Source organism: Giraffa tippelskirchi, chromosome 1, assembly GCF_054371585.1.
Source record: "Giraffa tippelskirchi isolate mGirTip1 chromosome 1, T2T-mGirTip1v1.2.pri, whole genome shotgun sequence".
In the NCBI taxonomy this organism is placed as follows: Eukaryota; Metazoa; Chordata; class Mammalia; order Artiodactyla; family Giraffidae; genus Giraffa; species Giraffa tippelskirchi.
In genome coordinates this window covers 206,531,134-206,547,855 of record NC_137275.1, presented here as the reverse complement: position 1 = coordinate 206,547,855, position 16,722 = coordinate 206,531,134, and the positions used below count along the sequence as shown (strand labels likewise).

The 16,722-nt window shown below is 39.7% G+C and overlaps 1 protein-coding gene across 5 annotated transcripts; it reads right to left on the bottom strand.

The window, feature by feature from the left end:
- Positions 1 to 5,318: 5,318 nt before the first annotated feature.
- Positions 5,319 to 16,611, bottom strand: ZNF189 (zinc finger protein 189). Of its 5 annotated transcripts, none has more exons than XM_081573149.1 (3): positions 16,308 to 16,611; positions 15,505 to 15,631; positions 5,319 to 8,033 (listed from the first exon to the last, which is right to left on the bottom strand). In XM_081573149.1, the coding sequence occupies exons 1-3, from the start codon at positions 16,338 to 16,340 to the stop codon at positions 6,313 to 6,315; spliced, it is 1,881 nt and encodes a 626-aa protein (XP_081429275.1). In that variant the 5' UTR covers positions 16,341 to 16,611; the 3' UTR covers positions 5,319 to 6,312. The 5 variants fall into 5 exon arrangements, with proteins under 5 accessions (XP_081429275.1, XP_081429286.1, XP_081429297.1 ...); XM_081573160.1 differs by having other exon boundaries at positions 15,505 to 15,589; XM_081573171.1 differs by having other exon boundaries at positions 15,505 to 15,586.
- Positions 16,612 to 16,722: the final 111 nt, after the last annotated feature.

Genomic DNA, 16,722 nt, shown 5'->3' with positions numbered 1-16,722 from the left:
CTGATGCCACTATATAACTAATACCTGGCAGATATTTTAAAAAATACATGTTAATTGGACTTGTCCCACTTGCACAGTAACTATATCTGTCCTTTTTCTATTTGGCCATGCTTCACGGTTATAGCTCAGACAGTAAAGAAATTGCCTGTAATGCAGGAGAGATGGGTTCGATCCCTTTGTCAGGAAGATCCCCTGGAGAAGAAAATGGTGACCCACTCCAGAATTCTTGCCTGGAGAATCCCATAGACAGAGGAGCCTGGTGGGCTACAGTCCATGGGGTCACAAAGAGTTGGACATGACTGAGCAACTAACACGTTGTTATAGAGAAAGCTTTGGTGGTGGTGGTTAAGTTGCTCAGTCGTGTCCGACTCTTGAGACCCCATGGACTATAGCCTGCCAGGCTTCTCTGTCCATGGGATTCTCCAGGCAAGAATACTGGAGTAGGTTGCCATTTCCTTCTCAACTCACCCCTACCAATACCCAAGGCCACAAAACATTTTTGAAGGTGGTAGAGAAGGAAGATGAAGGATAAAAAATACAAATGAGGAATAGTAACTTCAAAAAATGATTGGAATATCTTTTTTTTTAATTGAAATTTACTCTGCAAGCAAATATCATACTCAACTGGGTATGGTGTGTATGCCCCTAGATTTGCTGCTGCTATCTTCCTTTAGGAAGACAGATGAAAATGAAAGGCCTCATTCGTCAAAATTACAAAGAAATGGAGTATTACAGTAGTTAGCTTCCGTTTTTTTTCTTTTTGCCACCAAAGACTCCTTTCACCTACTCTATTTATGTGTTTGGCCATACTGCATGTCTTGTGGGATCTCAATTCCCCAACCAGGAATTGAATCCAGGCCCATACAGTGAAAGGGCCAAGTTCTAACCACTCGACAACCAGGGAATTCTCTCACCTGCTCATTTTAAACTGTTATCTACTGTGATGAAAATTTTATATTTCAATTCTGGTGGACTAAGAGATACCGATGAAACATTGTTTCTGGGTATGTCTGTGAAGGTGTTTCTGAAAGAGAGTTGCATATTAAGTCTGTAGACTGAGTGAAGAAGATTGCCTCCGATAATGCTGAGTGCATTATCCAATTTGTTGAGGGTATGAATCAAGCAAAAAAGTGGAGGGCAAACTTGTTCTCTGCCCAAGTGGGGCATCCATCTTCTGTCATTGGATATCAGCGTTTCTGGTTCTTAGGCTTCTTTGGATCCAGATTGAATTACGCCATTGGCTTTCACAGTCTCCAGCATATGGACAGCATACCATAGGACATCTTGTATTCTAATCACATGTGCTGTGCTGTGCACAGTCGCTAAGTCATGTCTGATCCTTTGCATCTGCACGGACTGTAGCCTGCAAGTCTCCTCTGTCAATGGGATTTTCCAGGCAAGAATACTGGAGTGGGTTGCCATTTCCTACTCCAGGGGATCTTCCCAACCCAGGGATTGAAGCTGCGTATCTTGCATCTTCTGCATTGGCAGGCAGATTCTTTACCAATGTACCACCCGGGAGCCCAATTCCTATAATTTATCATTCTGTTGTTGTTTAGTTGCTCAGTTGTGTCTGACTCTTTGCAACCCCATGAACTGTAGCCCACCAGGCTCCTCTCTCCATGGAATTTCCCAGCCAAAATTACTGGAGTGGGTTGTCATTTCTTCTCCAGGGGATCTTCCTGACCCAGGGTTCGAACCTGCATCTCCACACCTCCTGCGTTGCAGCTAGATTCTTTATTGCTGAGTCACCAGGGAAGCCCCTATCTATCCTATTGGTTCATTGGTTCTTTTTCTCTGGAGAACCCCAAAACATCTAATATTTTGCATCATCTGCTTTAACCCTAATTTTCTTTCTGACTATTCCATGTGTTAATTCCCACAAGGAATCTGAATAATGCCATGAAAGCCAATCCAGGAGACACAAGAGATGTGGGTTCAGTCCCTGGGTTGGGAAGAGTCCCTAGAGTAGGAAATGGCAACCTGCTCCAGTATCCTAGCCTGGAAAACTCCATGGACAGAGGAGCCTGGAGGACTAGAGTCCATGGGGTCACAGAATTGGACAAGACTGAGCACATACATTAAAAGTTCAGCCTTTTATTTCAGCTGGGCCCTAAACAAAACCCCAAAAGCCCTCTCCAAGTTTTTGATTGGTTCGTTCCCATTGTTCCTAATGGCTACTCAAAACTTTCACTATTGACAAGGTTCCCAACTCTACTCCTCATGGTAGTCACCTCTTCCTTCCCCCTCATGAACTTGACTTTTTTTTGGAAAATGGGTCATCTCAAGTATATTCCATTTCTTTCTCTTCCCTCAAAGTGAAAGTTGCTCAGTGGTGTCCAACTCTTTGTGACCCCATGGACTATATACAGTCCATGGAATTCTCCAGGCCAGAATACTGGAGTGGCTAGCCATTCCCTTCTCCAGATCTTCCCAACCCAAGGATTGAACCCAGGTCTCCTGCATTGCAGGCAGATTCTTTACCAGCTGAGCCACCAGAGAAGCTCTCTCTTCCCTCAGCGAGACACTAAATCTGTACTCTTTCCTTTTCTCCCAATTGGGAGGAAGAAAGCTGCCATAGTAAATCCTTCCATTAGTGCTAAAATTCATCTTTGCTTATCTAATAATTCAATTTTAAGCTGTTCTCCCTTATCTTCAGTTTCTCCCTCAACTGGTTATCTCTTTAAAAATTTCCCCTTTTTATTTCCTTTTACAGACCAGTAAAATTAAGAATAATCAAAAAAGGGTAGTCATTTTTTTTAACTAAAGACTTACAGTCACAGACCAAAATTACTATTATTTCATGAAAGGACTTTTATATTTTTAAGCAGGGCATTATTTCAGAATAAGGTTAAGGTCTTGAATCAATTTAGCTTTTTTACAAAGACATTATATTGTCCTTGTTTTACCATTTGAATGTAGAGCAGTTACCTTTTCACCATCAATTGGAGAATTGATGTACTCTTCAAACACTATTTAAGCCCCTGAAAACTGGCTCTTCTCTATTTCAGAAGCTGCTCTTACAGAACTCATTAATGACTTTCTAATTATCCAGCCTAAAGGACACCCTTCAACCCTTCTTTGACGTCTCTGCAGCACTCTTCCCGGTCACTTCCCTGTACCAACTATCACTATGTACTGGGCTTCTCAGGTGGTGTTAGTGGTCAAGAACCCACCTGCCAATGCAGAAGATATGCGACGTGGGTTTGATCCTGGGATTGGGGATTCCCTGGAGGACATAGCAACCCACTCCAGTACTCTTGCTTGGAGAATCCCATGGACAGAGGAGCCTGGCAGGCTATGGTCCATAGGTTTGCAAAGAGTTGGACACTACTGAAGTGACTGAGCACGCACACACTGGGTTTTCCACACTTCTGGCTGTTTCTCAGTCTCCTTTGAATCTTTCTCAGTCACTAAACAAGGCTGGACCTCACGATTCCACTCTGGATTTATTTTCTCCTTAAATCTTAATTCATTTCTGTGTCTAAGCACTGGTGAATTCCTAAATCAAATTCTAATCCAGATCTTCCCTATGCACCATATCCACATCTCCAATTACCTTTAGACATCTCTCACAGATAGACCAAACATTACATGCTCAACAACTTTAGTAATTGATCTCATTCCACACCAGGTGCACCTTCCTCCTCCTCCACCCTCATGATTGAGTACCAACCACCCAAACCCACCTTGAATCTTTACTCTTCTTCAGCCTTTCTCATCCAACTAGCAATCAAGTTTTACTCTGCATTTTTCAAGTTCATATCCTTCTTTAATCTGGCCTTAAAGACACCACAATGTCTCAACAGTACTACTCTTAAGAGACTCTTGAAGTTAACATAGAAACAACAGGCCCTTTAACCCTTTGTGCAATTTTCTGACGTTAAGATCCCCAGATCTAAGAAAGGTCAAGAACCAGTCTTTTCCCTCCTATTCATTTCCACATCACCTTGAGTTAAAATGAAGGCACAAGATGTGTTGTGTGTATATTTGGAAAGGTACACAAGAATCCGGGGTACCCGTAATATTTCCTAAGTGGAGTACCAGTTATTTAGGGGTTTACTTGTAAAAACTCACTGAGCTGTATTCTTAAAAGGTGTCCTTACTCAACATATCATAAATAGAAGGAAAACATTACCACGGGATTTTAGGCAGAAATCAAGTCCTCTTAGCATGACGCTTGTTTATGGGCAATCTTGCCACTTGTCACATTCCTATCACAAGTTCACTCTTTAGCTACCAGATCCTCTCACAACTCTGTCTTCAGACAGTATTCACCTTTTCTAGTACTCAATTTTGTCTCATCTTAGGCGTCATCTCCTCCTGAAAAGATTCAACTTTCTCCTGCCCGGTCTTCTATGAACTTCATATCCCTCTCAAAACCCCCCTGCCTATTTCTATCGTTTTCTTGGAAAAAAGCAGTGTATACTGCAGTGGACTTGCTTAAAAACAAAAAACTTTCTGGCTATGCTTTTTTGTAGCCAATGAACTGAACACATAAGAACCATTTCATCGTTACTGGAATTTGGAGCAAAGATTCAAGATTCACATTCAAGTATGTTAAAAATTATGTACTTTTAGTGGGAATATCTCATACCACCATGGCCCCAAATTACAGTGAAGTTGACAGCCAGAACTTCTACTCAGCTAGATAACCATACATGAAACAATGCAACTTCAGCAAAAAGCAGAGAAAATGTTTAGTGTGCATGCAGCAAAAATACACTTTGCATTAGGTTTTCAAAACAGAGAACAGGCCTAAGAACCTCATTATTAGTTGTGAACCTGGACTGGGGAACTACTGGTGCAGAAAAAGTAAAATGGGACGATTTAGGGCAGAGGATAATTTTACTGAAAAATTAATTATCAGTTATGTTTTGTACTTTTTACTTGTACAGTTAACTATAGTCAACAGTTCAGTTAACTGTATGGTAACTGAGTACTTGAATAAGGAAGTGCACAGAGGTGTATTTTTACACACACCATAACATCCACACTTACATGTGCACACACATACACACACACACATATTCAGAGGTGGGAAGATGAATATTTAGAGGTGATGTCAAGAATGTCTAGGTTATAGGAGAAAGTGAGGTCTTTTGCTTAAACTATTAAGAAATCTAGAATAAGAGTGTGCTGATTTGGAACTAGGGATGAAAGACTTAACCTCAATTGAATTATCCCAGAAAAGGTAACTAGTCAGAAGTAGAACAAATGAGAGCAATTTAAATTCTTGATTCTAATTTTTAAATGCAGTAATGCATTTGACAGGATAGATTTTACAATGGAGTAATAAACAAACTCTTACACAAAGCAAAAAACAAAACTGATTTAATGACTAGAACAGATGAATTAATAGGTTTATAATAACCATTAACTAAGGGAAGCCCTAGAACCAGAAATAAAGATTGCATGCAAAGTCTAGTTACCATAAAAACCAAAGCAATACCAAAATATCTGTTTCCTAGCACAGACTCCAGGTCTTTTTATTTCCAACTCTCGGTAATCAAAATATTTACACTTTCACATGCTACTGGTAGTAGAGGAATAAGATTTAATCTGTCTAGGACTACAAATCTTTCACAGAATGGAGGGCACAAAAAGAACAGTGTCTTCCTCCACCTTTTTGGGCCCATCTTAGGGAAAAAAAAAGGCACTCCCAAAGGTTCCTTGGTAACACCTTTGCTGGGTTTGTTACATAATCTTTACATGTAAAATTCATGGTCCACTCATTTCACAGATCTGGGAACCACATGGCATTGCAACTGCCTGTAACCCACACGCCAAACTGGCTTTAACAAGGACAACAGCTTTGGATGTCAGTTCTTTAAAAAAAATGGGGGCTTTGTTTCCTTGAAAACATAATCATATGCTTAATTACTGAACTTTGGCATACACAGCCAAACATATTGTGGAACTGAAAGAACCACCACATATTTGGGTGCCAGAGGACTGTTTTCTAACATCAGCTGCTTCCAATTCCCCTAGGCGTATGCAACTTTGTTCTTCTCCCTTTTATTAATTATAATTAAGTGCTCTGAACTTGGGTTTAACCTCTCCACTGAGAGATCTGAAAAAAAAAAAAAGATGCTTAAATTACTGCGTCTTTCTCTGATTAAAATTTAGAGCAACAAAGTCTTCAACTGCTTGTGGGCAGCTGCCCATTATTCACAGAATCTTTAGAAACCATGTGCCTGAGGCCAAAGAGAATCTGCTTTGATCACTAAGTGTGACTCACACTGAGCCATATTGAAACTGCACTTGGGTACCTGGTCTCAAGTTAAACTGAAGTTAAGTATCTCTCCACATTTACTGCATCCATGCAGCATGCAATTTTTGATGCTGAATAAGAGAAATGTGGCAATTGAAGGCTTCACCACAAGCATCACATTCATGGGTTTCTTGAATTTTCACCTCTGCATGGATCTTCTGATGGTTGACAAGGCTGCGCTGCTGACTAAAACTTTTGTCACACTTCTCACACTTATAAGGTTTTTCTCCTGTATGTATTCTCTGATGCTGAATCAGGCCAGAGTTTCGGCTAAAGGCCTTCCCACATTCATCACATTTATGGGGTTTATTACCTGTGTGAACGCCCTGATGTCGAATAAGATTACAAAGTTGACTAAAACTTTTGCCACACTGTCTGCACAGATAGGGTCTCTCACCAGTGTGGATTCTCTGGTGTTCAATAAGAAATGAGCTCCGACTGAAGCTTTTCCCACATACAGTACATAGGTAGGGCTTTTCACCAGTGTGGATTCTTTGATGTTGCACAAGATGAGCACTGACACTGAAAGTTTTCCCACATTCATCACATTTGTAAGATTTTTCCTTAGGGTAGACTTCCTGTTGTATAACAAGACCGCCATTTGGGTCAAAACTTTCCTTGGTTTCATTGTATGAATAAGTCTTCTCTCTGGTGTGGATTCTCTGGTGCTGAATAAGACCTGAGCTTCTGCTAAAGGCTTTTCCACATTCCTCACATTTATGGGGTTTGTCCCCTGTGTGAATTCTCTGATGACGAGTAAGGTTGCAAAGTTGACTGAAGCTTTTCCCGCACTCTTTGCACTGATAAGGTCTTTCACCTGTATGGATCCTCTGATGTTCGATAAGGAATGAGCTCCGACTGAAGCTTTTTCCACATTCAATACAAAGAAAAGGTTTCTCACCAGTGTGGATTTTTTGGTGTTGTATAAGATATGTACTTAATCTAAAGGCTTTCCCACATTCACCACATTTATGGGGTCTTTCCCCAGTGTGAATTCTCTGATGTTCAACAAGCAATGAATTTCTACTAAAGCTTTTCTTACATTTGGTACAGTGATAGGGTTTCTCACCAGTGTGTGTTCTCTGATGTTCAATCAGGTGTGACTTCCAACTGAAGGCTTTTCCACAGTCACTACATTTATGGGGTTTCTCACCTGTGTGAATCCTTTGATGTTTAACAAGGCTTCTTCGCTGGCTGAAGCTCTGTTTACAGTGATTACACTGATAGGGTCTCTCTCCAGTGTGGATTCTCTGATGTCTAATAAGGGTTGAGCTCACACTAAAGGTTTTTCCACAGTAATTACACTCATAGGGCCTTTCCCCAGTGTGAATTCTCTGATGTTCAATGACAAATGAACTGCGACTAAAACTTTTCCCACATTCATTACATTGGAAAGGTTTCTCTCCAGTATGGACCCTTTGATGTTGAATGAAATGAGCCTTGCGGACAAAACTCTTTCCACATTCTTCACATTTATGACATTTCTCTTCTGAATTTGGTCTCTTACGGATAATGTTAGTGCTTCCTCTGAACATTCTTTGTTCCTGGGTCAAAGATTCCCTTGGTATTTCCCATAAGAAGATTCCTCTTTGTTTATCTAACCTACCAACAAGTTCAAAGGTTTCTCTACGCATGGGATCCTGGTCAATTTCACTTTTGATCCTTGTAACTATTATACCCTGTGGTTCCATTTCTTCCTCAATTTCCTCAATTTCTTGTTTCACAGTTGGCTCCTCATCCTTATCTCTGTTCAAAACATCTGGAATAAATGGAAAACAGAAATGTCAGGCTAGTTCTTTGCCAGCAAGGAGAAACTGTCATAAAAATAAGATAATTAAAATAAATTAATCTACTATGTGCATAAAATGTAGTTCACTATATCACAGCACCCTTGTGATGATTACATTAGTTCAAATACATAAAGCATTTAAAACTACCTGGCAAACAATACAAGCTATATAAGTATTATTTAGTATTAGTTTTCTGATAAAATGAAATGTTTTTCTTAAAGAAAGGGTAACAAAGAAATAAAGTAAGTAATGGTATGATAAACTAGCTATCAGGAAAGAAAGGATAATGTGGAGAGAAAACAGTAGGTTCAGGAAAAACTTAGGATGAAGTAGCATTATTGTAATGTGAATAAGCCAAATAACTGACAGAAAAGAACACATAAAATGATGCTGAGAAGGAAAACAGACAAAAACCAGAGGAAACAACAATTCATTCATTAATAAGAATTTATTGTGAATAAAAGCATTCCAGGCACTGTATTAATATAATGAATTAGAATTTAGAGATAAGGCAAGAAGCCTCTTACCAAATGGAATAGATAAGCACAAATAGGGAAAGAGTAGAATATGACAAAGAAAATATTAAGTAAAATAGTTTCTATATGGAGATAAATGGCTTTAAAAAACTGAGTTGAAGTGACATGGACTCTATTATATAGAAAAACAGGAAAAAAAAAAAAAAGAACATGTTTAGAGCTAATGGAAGAAACTAGGAAAAAGAATAGTCTGTGATAGTTCATGATTTCATCTACCACAGATACCACATTCTTCAAGTATAGATGAGTCTCATTCCTCTAAAGATATAAGACCCATGTTGGAACTATCCATTTCCAACTGGGAGTCTGCGTGACATCCGAGAAATGATAATCTTACATGCATTGGAAGAAAGATAACATAATGGTCTATATTAAAACAGAGCAGCATATGGGACACTTAAGTCTGCCTCTGACTTCTCTCCTGATTTTCTATCTCTTGCTGCCTGGTGGAGAACTCCATGAGAAGATTCAATCACCACTAAATTCTTATTTGACCCTAACAATTTCTCCTTTTTTATACTTCCTTTTTTCTTTCAATTTTATAACTTCTAACTGTGGAGTCATCTTTGAATTTTCTTTTCACTTACTTCAAACCAGTCATTATTTTATTCCAAAAAAACCCCTCTTCTGTTATTTCCCTAAGAAACTTTATTTTTACTTAAGGCTACTTACAGTGCTGTCTCTCAAATTCATTTTCAGTAGACAGTGTTTTCTTTCACTCAAAGAAAAAGGATAAGAACTGCCTCACCAATCTGCCTCCTACTCAAAATTACCTGCACTGCTACATGAAGATATATCCCATTCTTATCCAAGGCTAAGTCATCTACTCTCTCAATTCCACTTGCCTCTGGGCACTTGTTCAATTATTACCATTTCTTCGTCTTTCTTCAATCTGTATTCTCCATAGAATTCTACATACACCTTCTTACCAACATACAAAATATATCCAAGTTTACCTTGAACCTGAAATCCTTTTCTAGATGAAATCCAAGCTTTGAAAAAAAAAATCTTAACACTGTACCTCTCCATTTTCTAACGATGTTTTCCATACTCAATCTCTTCCCATTCAATCTACTTGATAATCTACTATAAAATCTGGTTTCTGTTTCTAGTATCTAGAGAAACTTCTCATTAAATCACCAATGACTTTCAATTAACAAATGCAATGGACATTTTTTAGCCCTTATTTTACTTGTAGCATGTGATATTGTTGACTACTCCCATTTCTTTACACTGTTTTTGGTTTCTATGCTATTGTATTCTAATTCTCTTCCTATTTCTTACTTGGCCTTTTCTAATACATTTCCCTCATGCATTTCTCTTCTCCTCAATTGTTTAAGGATGATATTATCCATGTTTATATCCTCATCTTGCTTTATATACACACACTCTCTGAATATTGCCACTAAGCTGTCTCAAAAAGGTCTCACAAATAACATGACCATCATCATTTGTTGTCATGTCTATCTCCACCTTTAATCATGTTCCTTTCAGAAGCATTAACTGTCCATCACCCTACAGTCCCACAGCAGGAAATCATTCTAGATTTCTCCCTTTTTCTTACTATTAATCAATCACCAAACTCAATGATTCTACTATTGAGCATTTGCCCCCTCTGTTTTCTATAGATTACTGAAAAAGCCATCTAATAATCTTTGGCTCTGGTCTTTAGGCTGCATCTATTTCATTGAATCCAGAGAGATTTTCATGAAATGGAATTCTAATCATGTCACCACCTACAGATCCTATTATCTCTAAAATCAAACCAAATCTCTCTACACTATGATACTCAGTACTTCTTGAGGTCTCTAAGCTTCAACTCAACTCTCCTTCCCATGCTCTCATACTTTAAGTGGGTAAATTGCTTATGCTTTAGTCATTTATGATATTTCTTTGCATATCTCATTTATGAAAAATCCACTGACATTGTTTACTTGGGAATCTCTCGGTTTCTTTTTAAGATTCAATGCAATGCAATAGTTCCTCTATAAAGCCTTCACTTAATCCACTAGATGATTTAAATGTTCTGTTTTTGATGACCATCCCTTGTCCATAACTGCATTATAGCTATTATTACACTGTACTTCAGTTTGTATTTTCCATTGGATTACAAGTTCTTTCTGAGATTTTGTGTTAAAGTCTCTTCATAATATTTACTCAGTGGATATTTTTCCAGGGCTTTACTCAAAGGAGTAATACAAAATTACATTATTTACAGATGATATGACTGCCTCCCCTTCATGGATCACAGCTATGTCATGGCAAAGGGGCTTGCATAACTCAATGCAGCTATGAGCTATGCCATGCAGGGCCACCCACGACAGACAAGTCACAGTGGAGAATTCTGAGAAAATGGGTGGCAGAGGACAAAATGGTTAGATGACCCCATCAACTCAATGGACATGAATCTGAGCAAATTCTAGGAGACACTGAAGGACAGGGAAGCCTGGCATGCTGCAGTCCACGGGGTTGCAGAGTCAGACACAACTGAGCAACTGAACAACAATGACCGCCTACCCAAAATTCCAAAAAGAATTAAATGAAATATAATAGCTATGAAAGGACTAAGATATGAAACAAATACTGGTTCTTACTACCAAGAACAACTAGTTAATAAATATTATAGGAAAAGAAATATGCTCTTCATGATATTAAAAACCATAAAGCCTATGAATATATCTAACAAGAAATGCAAGATCCATAAAAGAATCCATACAATTTTTCTGAAGGACATAAGACAGTTAACTAGAATCAACCAATTGCCAAAGAGTCAACATTATAAGGCTCTTGCTTCTTCCCAAACCAACTAACAACTTACTATTCAACCAAAATCCCATGAAGCAATTACAAAACCCCAATGAATCTAAATTTCAACTGGAAGAATGCAGCAAACTAGTTAAGTACAACCGACCCTTGAACAACATGAAGGTTAGGGGCACTGATCCTCCACTCTGTTGAAGATGTACATATAACTTTATAGTTGGCCCTCCATATCCATGGTTTTGCACCTACGGATGCAGTCAATTGCAGATTGTGTAGTACCGTAGTATGTATTTAGTGAAAAAAATTCACGAACAAGTCGACGCTCACATTTCAAACCCATATTGTTCAAGGGTCAACTGTATAACCTGAAAGAGAATGTAAGAGTGACTTTATCTTACCAGACATGAAATATAATATATTGCTAAAGTAAATAAAACACAGAGGCACTAGCATGAAAACAAATAGGTCAAATAGAGAGACATGTAAAACAAGTGAATCTAGGCTTCCAAACAGAGCAGCCTGGAAATGACTAGCCATTAGACCTGGGCTTGGTAGCTATAACCACCTTCTGAGGTACCTGCCATGCTTGTACTGTATGTTCCCATCCTCTGGTCATAGCTAATTTTTCTAGAGTAAACAGGTGCCTCAAAGTGCAGTTCTCTCAGTTTTCTAGGAAAAAACAAAACAAAACAATGAGAGAATGGGGAAGGACTTGCATTTTTAGGCCAAGTACAATGCTTTGTAATTATTTATTGAATGAATGAGCAGTTGAATAAATACTTGGAAAGAGACTAAGGTCCAATCTGGCTCTAGCAGTCTGGAGAGAAGTTATCAAAACTGAAGAAGTCTACTTCAATTGAAAGAACTGAAAGATCAAGAACTGAGAGATCAAGCTGTCATCAATGTAGTTATTGCAGTTTTAAAAGAAAAATCAGCATGGAAAGGATAGGTATGACTGAAGAGGCAAAATTACAAAGCTAGACGAGTTGTGTTAAGTAGAGTAACAGGATGAAATGCCAGAAAACACTACACTGGAATAGTTGAGTAATCATAATCTCTCATGAAGGGAGCACAAATCAAGGGAGTGGATACAGAATTTATACAGGAAGATGAAAAGATTGTGGAGGAAGAAATAATAACTCATGAAAAGCTCTATTTCAGCTACAATAAAGAAGAGAGCCTGAAAGCAGGAGATCACAGATGGGCTCACTGCCATTTTACAGTACTAGGCACAGGTAAGGCTGGGCATTCGCTTGATATTATCAACCAGGACACCATATGGGTGGAAAAAGCTGTCAGTGACTCAGAGATCCCATAGCATAATGGAAAAAAAAACCTAGCATCTGCTATGGTTGGAGATTGAAGTCGTATGCTGAAAACAACAGATGAGGCTAGAAAGCTACACGGGAGCTATATAAGGTGGTTCCACTATACAGGACAAGAAATTAAGATTTTTTTTTTTATCCTTTAAGGTGTCAGAAATCACCAGAAGTTGTAAGCAGTTAACTAACACAAAATCACTTTGATAGCAATAAAGAGAATATATTAGAAGAAAGGGAGACTGGAGGCAAGGGGCTAGATTACAAGCTAGTGCAATAATCTTGTCAAAAGATACTGAGTCTTAAGTATACTCACTCAGTCACCTAAATATTTAAGAAGCATATAATATATGCCTGGCTCTGTGCTAAGTGCTAGAGAAATCAAATGAAAGAATACAGTTACTACCCTCTTGAAGATCAGTCTGCTTAGAGAAATAACATAATGATTATGGTACACTATAATAAATTCAACAATGGAAGTGTATAAAGATAGCACAGAGAATGGAGTACTGAATTCTGAAGAGGAGGCCCTTATATCTTAGTAGATAATTTGAGATCTGCCAGCTATGAGTTACTTATGCGGTCTTCAAAAGGAGATGACTAAGAAGTTGGAGTTCAACAGAGAAGATAATGACAATGATGATGAAGGAATACATTTATACATTGTATTTAATACGTGCTTGTCAGTATCCTAAATGCTTTACATGTATTAACTGAGTTATTGCTCACAATAATCCTAAGAGGTAAGTACTATTATTATTTCCATTTTTATATAAAAAAAGAAAACAGGCACAGAAAGGTTAAGTAATTCACCCATGGTCACAAGTCTTGTACGTAGTGGAATTGGGATTTTTATTTAGGCAGTTAGGCTCCATATTTTCTTTCTACTTAAGTAGAGATAAAGATTTGAGACTTATCATCACATACCTGATGACCTGAGTGTAAATAAGATCTGCCAAGGTAGGTTTATAGACTGAGAGAACGTCTGAGAATGCAAAGAAATAGAAGGAAGCAATAAAGAGTTTCAGATATCTATAAAAGAAATGGAATTAAATACAGTCCCAAAAGAATCTACTGTATTTGACAACTAGGCCATTATTGACGAATGTTAAACAACTAAAGGTAAGTGGCAGAGGTACAAAAAGAGGCTTAGAGATAATGGGAAGTAAAGAATAGAGAATACACATTAACCACTCTTACAAAAATCTGGCTGTGAAGCAAACAAGTAGTAGGTTACAGGAGCAGCAAGAAAGACTGTGGCTCAAAGGAGAGCTCTGGCGCATGAACATACCTATCATCACAATAAAGGTACCCCGGGAGAAAGAACAGAGACTAAAATTACACGGGTTGGGGGTGGGGGGGTGGGAAGAAAGACTGATAAGTTCTTGGAGAATGTGCACCCTTATGTGTGCAATGAGGGGTAGAAAACTTGAGAGTTCATGTGTGGTGGTCTCTATCTTCTCTGTGAAACAGAAGGTGAGGTCCACCACTGAGTGATGAACCCAAGGGAAACTCAAAGTTTCTGAAATAGTCACTAAAAGAAACAGGGGTAGGAGCAAATCAATGATAAAAAATTTGCTGAGATATAAAAACCCAGAGGTTTTTATATCCAGAAGAAGGAAATCATCTGTATATATGCAGGGCATCAATTCTTTCAGTTACAGAACTTCTCTTGCTGTGTTCAGCGAATCAGGTAAGAGAAAAAGGCAGATTTTATAACCAGTACAGGACTTCAAGTTTGCAGAACGGGTAGAACATAATGACAAAGTGGCGAGAGAGTATGCTGGTGATCGTTTTATATACAGGTCTATGGGTTAGATGAGAAGGTGAAGCAGGAGGGAACTAAGAGCCTGGGGGGAAAAAAGGAAGTCAAGGAACAGGAAAGATTAAGAACAGGTTCAGTAGGAAAGGAGGAGAAGAGGTAGACAGGTAGGAAGCTACAGTAAGCTCCACATGGGCAGAGATCATGTCTGTTTTGTCGACTTCTGTTTAGTTGTAGTCAATAAACATCTACTGCCTGAGAAAGAATAAGGTATTAGTCAAAATACAAGATACTGGGGTTTAAAAATTGCCTGTTATAACAAAATTGAGGGTGTGATCATTGATGTGAGGTGCTTAACAAGAATGGAAAAGCAGGGTCCTTGAAGATACAGTGAGGCAGAAGTAATGACTGCATGATGGATGGTGTGGGTTAACAAAGAGAAGATTCCGAAATGTGACAAAATCTATGTGTGAGACACTAAAAAAAAAATAATTGACAGATGATAGTTAGAAGAAATTAAGAGGGTAGACCAAGACAGCTGAGACCTCAAAAGAGAAATTACGTTTGAAGGTGGAAAAATAATGCTTTGGCAACAGTACTGAAAAGTTAGGAGAACAGTTATTTTTCCCTTTCAGCCCTGAGACAAAGGATGGGGAAGGAAGAGGATGTGGCAGAATAAGCCGCCCCTGCCAGAGAAGTAGTGTCCTTGGGAAAGTGCCAGGTTTCAGTTAAGGCAAGGAGGGGTAGGGAACACCATGTGAAGAGAAACAGGGACTCCAGAAGGCAGAGTGATACGGGGTGGGAGGAAAGCAGTGGGAGGATGAGCTAGGAGGGAAAAGTACAGAGCAATATTGGAATAAGATTAAGAGGATGCAAGCCAGAAAAGCTTGTATTTTGGTCACTGCAAGGACAGTAGGGATGAGAGCCATGGAAACAATTCATGGCTGAAAGGTCTGAATTGGAACCTTGGAACAAAGCAATTTGGTGTGGTACTAGTTCATGTGTTCTGCTTTCTTACAGTTTCTTAGCTATTTTGATCCAAGAAACAGCAGATTCTTACCCAGTGAGACCAGGTTTCCATAATTCTCCATCATGACATCTTTATACAGGCTTCTCTGAGCTGGATCCAGATAATCCCACTCCTCCTGGGTAAAAAACACAGCCACATCCTCAAATGTCAGCAAGCCCTGAAATAGTATGATTTCTGTAGTCAGTTCTTGTTGTCTCAAGGACAATTCTACCGCTGAAAGTAGCAGAAACAACCACTTATCAGGGCCGGGTAGGCTAGGAGGAACATGATAACTAAGAGTTACAAATGGGGCTCAATTCTGGGAACCGACAGAATTCGGACACCTCAAATTAGAGGAAAACACAGCTGGATCACTGTGTTGAGGAGTGAGGAGCCTCAGGATAAGGTTTACCATTATGCCCTAATAATTTAATTTTAGTAAGCTGCACTAAGGCCTTCCCAAGTTTCCTGCACCTCATCGCCCCGTTTCAACTCAATCACGACCCTTTTCAACTCAATTATGTTAATTTTTCTAAGCGTCTACTTTGGGTCCAGACATGGGGCAGGTGTAGAAGACACGAGGAGGATGAAAAAAGCTAACCTCACCTGGAAGAACTCATAAATGAAAATGCTAGTTTGGAGCATTACTAATTTTCTTTAGGAGACTTATCAAGTCGCTCTTGAAAAAAGGAGCCACTGGGCAGTGTGATCGCGAAGGGCTCCCCAGTACATTAGGGGGTACTTCATTGCACCGCGCTGGCCCTAAAGACCCGAGAAGGCGGGTGGGGGCGACGGCGCGGCCTAGCGAGCTAGGTAAAGGCGAGAGAACGGGGATACTCGCAGGGGCGACTTACCTTTGGCTCTGGCGAGGGACTCGGCGAGGCCATCTTTCAGACAGAAAATCAGGATAGGAATCCCGGGTGGCCGCACGAAAAGGAGGCTCTGGCAAGGCCTACCCGGCCGCTGAATATTAGGCCCGAAGAAAGCGAGGTCTCTAGGCTGGATCTGGCCAGGTCCTGCCCCGAGCGGTCAAGACCCCAGCAGCCTGTCAGACGCGCTGCTTGGCCGCCCCCACCCCGCACCCCCTCCCCTGCCTGGCTGTGCAGCCTTCCAGGCCTCGCTAGAGCCTCCTCTCGGTCGCCAGTTCCTGCTGCTTTCAGCCAAAGAGCGCTGTGACCGCCCGCCCCCGGACCAGAAGGCGTCACCGGGAACCTTCCCGGGACGCCCCTCAACTACAACTCCCGTCATGCTCTGAGAGAGCGCTGGGGT